The sequence below is a fragment of the Amaranthus tricolor genome, chromosome 4 (assembly GCF_026212465.1).
Source record: "Amaranthus tricolor cultivar Red isolate AtriRed21 chromosome 4, ASM2621246v1, whole genome shotgun sequence".
NCBI lineage: Eukaryota > Viridiplantae > Streptophyta > Magnoliopsida > Caryophyllales > Amaranthaceae > Amaranthus > Amaranthus tricolor.
In genome coordinates this window covers 24,106,222-24,111,967 of record NC_080050.1, presented here as the reverse complement: position 1 = coordinate 24,111,967, position 5,746 = coordinate 24,106,222, and the positions used below count along the sequence as shown (strand labels likewise).

Genomic DNA, 5,746 nt, shown 5'->3' with positions numbered 1-5,746 from the left:
TTTCCTTATAAATACTCTCATACCACTTTATAACACTACTAACTCTCTAAAAGTCAAAAAATTACTCTCTAAAAACTTATATTCAAAGCTTAGAAACAAGGAATTCGGTACATAAATGATAATTTGAGGTAATTTTGAATCATATCTTTGTAAAATTATTTAAAAAAGAATAGAAAATAGGCCAGTCGTACCATATTTCTGATTTTTTTTATATTATGTTTTTTTAATTAATAAATTACATAATATTGATTTTGTTTAGTTTCATTAATAATTTTAGTTTAATTAATCAATAATGATTCATTAAATTTAATTAAATTTTTTATTTTTTTTGCATAGATAATTAATAGTAATTTATAAAAATTAATAATAGTTGTAGTTTTTAATTAATAATAATATACATATTAGATACACAATCAATAAATTAATAATTAGAATCTTATGTTGTTATTTTATTATATAATTATGTAGTAAAATGGCTGGTGACCATAGTAGACGTAAGGGTTTAGGTCTATTGTCTAATAGCAACACTAGACCAACGTTATTGAGAAGAGACCCTCCTAAGAGGATTGTTACTACTAACTAGATCAGTCCACTATACTAGGCAGAGCAAGCGGCCAGACATAGTCAGGCCAAACGAGCTAACACCTTGCACTAAGTCCCTACACCTTTAGATGACCCGATGTGAGCACTCATGGTTATTCTAGATCGAGCGATGATGAGGATAAGGAGAGTGACTATCAGGGGTCTGTAAGACAACCCCTTAGATTGGACGGTAGTCTAAGGATATAGGGGCAAATTTGCCTGCACACAGTAGACCCCATTACTTTTAGTGGTCCTAATACGCTACTGGATAGCCCAGTGGAGGATGCAACTCTATGGGGAGTAGACGTAGGCAGGCTGCCAATAAAGACTACGTGACTTTAAGCTCCTTTTTTTTACCTTCAGAACTCCATCAATTTGAGTCTTCATGGTGTATCCAATCTTCTCTAATCTCCTCAATGAAATTAGATTTCTCATTATCTTAGGAATATATCTCACACCCCTAAACTTCCTCACTAAGCTATTGTGCATTCTCAAATGCACCTCTCCAATGGCCTTAATAACAAATCACAACTTCCTCACCACTAAGCAAGGTCACTCTCTCATGCTCACAAGCCATCACCCTTGTAAACAAGCTCTTGTCTCTACAAATATGATATGGGCGTATGAAGTCAAACACACAATCACCATTATCATCACACTTGACCAGTAGCACATGGCCATCATCACAAGGCTTTCATCATCTAAGTTTGGGAGCTCACTCTTCTTTACAACTCTTTTCTTCAAAGTTGCCTTTATAGACTTCTGAAAAGGAACTTCCCTCTTCTTTATAACCCTTTTCTTCAAAGTTGCCTTTCTAGTCTTCTCAAAAGGAACTTTCCTCTTGTCCCTTTAACTTTCTCACCATCACCAACCTCCATAGTTGACTTCTTCATCTCCTTCAAAAGCTTCGAGCTTTGAAGGTCTTTCTTCAACTTGTTGCAAGTATATTGAATATGGCCTCTCTTGTGACAATGATAGCACATCTTATCCCCATACCCAACTCTTGCCCTCTTGATTTTAATTTTCTCTTAGTTACCTCTCTTTGATGGATTTTCCTCATTGATTATACCATCCCCAGTAGACGGACTCTCATCAACAATAATACCATTCTCCAAGGATGGTATTTCCTCACCATTAACACTACTCATAGTAGCACCCTCAATGTAACGACCCGGTTTAAGTGACCCGGAAATCCATATGAAAATACAAATTCCGATTCACTCTTCAAACTCTAGAGAAAAGTCTTCTCTAGGATCGTCAACGTTCCGTCGATAAAGAAATATATCTAAAACAGAAAACAGTACAAGCGTGAAAGAAAATAGTCAGCGGAAGTTCTTAGGTACAACTCGAGAGCCTACTGGCCTCTAGATCAACTAAAGGAATTTGACGAAAGCGAAAAGAAAACAACTCTATCTCTTGTTACATAAATTCGGAGTTTCTTTCTATTCATAATCTAAATACAAAAGACAAAGCATAGTCTTGATGATTACGGAATCTAAGTCGAGACCTCACTCCAGTCCCCACCTGCAATCATCCTACCAGTCGTCGTATGACAACACGCAGTAGTTTCCAAAGAAACAATCCAATACACGTCAGAGACTTCATACAAATGTCAAACAGGTTGAAAACAAACAATGTGTTTATCCTAGCATGCATAGGCTCTAATACATTCATTATTAGTTAATCCCCAACTTGTAACGTTGCTCGTCCTGTTCGGGAAGTTCAAGTATAAATCCAAATCTTTTGGAGGAATACACTTGGAAGAGCTAATCCCAAGGCAACCACCGACCTAAGACGTTGCCCGTCCTGTTCGGGTCGTTAAAGGCTAAAGTATGCGTACCCCCATGGTGACCGTAATGATCCAAAACTGCCAAACCAATACGTTAACCCCTTTGGGTAACATAATATAACCGAACGTCAACCCCTTTGGGTGACAAACACATAATTTCTCAATTTTCAATTATCTTCTTTCAAATTATTTGAGATGTCTAATCCTCATGTGATTTACAATTAGAAATGAAACAACACTACTTGCACAACCACATAAACAGTATGGTCTAAGCGTGTACCTTTAAGCGCTGCAACCAAACGATGTTTATTCACGATAGAAATTTCGCCCTCTTATGAATCGAGGTCCTAATAACACACACAAAACGATCACGTATCAGAACGTGTTTACACATTTAATCCACTCCATACGATTAAGATATTACTAAGACTTGATAATTTTAAATGTTTTCATCCAATACCCAATAGTTCCAAACTTTAAATTCTAACCAGAAACTTAAATGGACAGTTTGGATAGTTTACAAAATTCAAATGGAAAATCCGACTTCGCCACTGTGTCCGGAACGCGTCAATTACCTTAGGTACCAAATTTCATAATTTTTAACATTCAATTACTATTTTTAGTTATTTTAAGCGGTTAACGAGTTTTTAACGCATCGGTACATAAAACAACAACGGAACACGACTAACGTTTCCGAATCGGCACCATTACCGAGGCAGAACTGCTGCTGCCTGAATTTTTTATTTTATTTTATTATTATTTATATTATTATTATTTTATATATATATACCTTATTCAAATTATTAACCCTTTAAATCTCATGACCAAAATAACTCTAACGAGGCCACATTCACAACTATCAAAATAAACAAACAAGACCAATTTTCCTATCACACAACCACTTTATATTTTCACACATATATTAATACACAAAACCCCATCAACAAGACATATAAGTCATCAAATAAAAAAAAATCCACAAAATCCTTCAAGAAACTTAAATTTTCATAAATTATGATAATTAAATTGAATAATTAATTCTCTTAACAAATTAAAATTTTGTAGAGAATCATAAAACCAATTCTCCCTTTTAAATCAAGACATATATATATATATATATATATATATATATATATATATATATATATATATATATATATATATATATATATATATATATATATATATATATATATATATATATATATATATAAACATAATCCTTCAAACAAATCAAATTTTGTTAAAGGATTTATAAACTCTTGGATAACTACATTACTTGATCTATAACATTTAAATTTCGTCTAACAAATTGAAATTTTGTTAGAGAAATATAGACCATAAAAAAAAATTAATTTAAATCTCAATATAAACTTAAATTCTTAATTCTTATAACAAATTTAAATTTTGTTAAAGAATATTGATTCAAGGAGGTTTTTTTTCTTTTGAAAGAACATAACTTAATCCTTTTAACAAATTAAAGTTTATTAAAGGATTATTAGAGAAAACTATATATACAAAAAGAAAATACTCAATCCCTCTAAAAGTCATAGGAGATCATCATACATAAAATATAATCCATCTTAGAAATTTAATATATAAAATTTATAATTAACAATTCAATTAAACTTACCCCTTTGATCAAAAGATTGAATAAAACAACAAAATTTTTTTTTCTTTTGAAGTGCCGAAACAAGGAAGGCAAGGGAAGAGAATTTTTTTCTGAATTTTTGTGTGCTCTTGAAAAGTTAGAATGGGTTACGAAATCAAAGGAAACTTAAGGATTAATAGTTAACTTAAGACAATGATCATAATTGTGCCATAATACACAATTATGAGAGGAGTTACAAGACTCCTCCCATGCTCCACAACCGGCAACCCCCCTTCATTTTCCCCTATTTTTATTTTATTTATTTAATTAATTAATTAAGTAATTATTATATTATTGTTAAAACAGAAAAGAAACGTCACGCGATAAAACGTGTTACCGTTAAAATTTAACTTACTTTATTTCTTATAATTATCTATGTAAAATAATATAATTTAGTATTACTTATTTATTTTATTTTATTATATTTTCTTTTTAAACCCGATAAATTACGGGGTGTTATAGACTACCCCCTTAAAAGAAGTTACGCCCTCGTAACTTGCATGGCAACGAGAAACGCAGGACACACATGTTATCATAACACAACACCTGCAAAAAGGCAAGACTACCAAACAAAAAGGTTTATCATTACTCGCGCGAAATTCCTATCGCCCTCTACCCCCCTTAAGAAGTTACGTCCCCGTAACGCTACTAATCTGAAAGAGGTGAAGGTACTTTTCTCACATAGAGTCTTCCGTTTCCCATGTAGCCGCTTCACGCTCGTGATTTGACCACAGGACTTTTACCATAGATATATCCTTCCGTCGCGTACTACGGACCTTCGTGTCCAAGATTCTAACCAGTTGCTCAGAGTAAGACAAGGATGTATCCAAATCTAAGGGTTCGGGATCTAGGACGTGAGAGGCTGCGGCATGATATCGCTTAAGTTGCGACACATGAAATACGTCATGTACCTTTTCTAAGGAGTTTGGAAGGGCTAACCGATACGCCACCTTACCCACCTCTTCCAAAATGTCATATGGTCCTATGAATCGAGGGCTCAACTTTCCACGAGCACCAAAACGCACTACTCCGCGCATGGGTGACACGCGAAGTAATACCCGTTCGCCCACGATGAACTCTTCTGGTCGTCGCTTTAAATTAGCGTAAGACTTTTGACGATCATGTGCCTCTTTCAAACGATCCCTTATCAACTTCACTTTTTCAGTCATCTGAAATAACAATTCAGGTCCCAAGGTCACCGCTTCGGTGAAATCATCCCAATAAACCGGACTACGACAACGACGCCCATACAAAGCCTCGAATGGAGCCATCTGTATAGATGCCTGATAACTGTTGTTGTAAGAAAATTCGACCAGATCCAAATGTTCGTCCCACGACCCTTGCCATTCCATGGCAAGAGCGTGCAACATATCCTCTAATATCTGATTTGTCCGTTCTGTCTGCCCATCCGTCTGCGGATGGAAAGACGTACTATAGAGCAACGTAGTACCCATTGCATGTTGCAAGGTTTTCCAAAATTGTGACAAATACCGTGTATCTCTATCGGACACAATAGTATGGGGCACACCATGAAATTTCGCACGACATACTTAATGTAAGCTCGAGCTAATTGTTCCATCTCCCAACGACAGTTCATAGGATTGAAACGTGCTGATTTAGTCAAACGATCCACTATGACCCATAACGCATCATTTCCTGCCTTCGTCCGGGGTAAACCCACAACAAAATCCATAGAGATTCATCCCACTTCCACACCGGTATCT

The 5,746-nt window shown here is 34.8% G+C and overlaps 1 protein-coding gene across 1 annotated transcript; it reads right to left on the bottom strand.

Moving 5' to 3' along the window:
• Nucleotides 1–4,699: 4,699 nt before the first annotated feature.
• LOC130810870 (uncharacterized) lies at nucleotides 4,700–5,476 on the bottom strand. Its single transcript, XM_057676994.1, has 3 exons — nucleotides 5,367–5,476; nucleotides 5,081–5,252; nucleotides 4,700–5,023 (listed from the first exon to the last, which is right to left on the bottom strand). Exons 1-3 carry the CDS (start codon nucleotides 5,474–5,476, stop codon nucleotides 4,700–4,702), a joined length of 606 nt encoding a protein of 201 aa, XP_057532977.1.
• Between the last annotated feature and the right edge of the window lie 270 nt (nucleotides 5,477–5,746).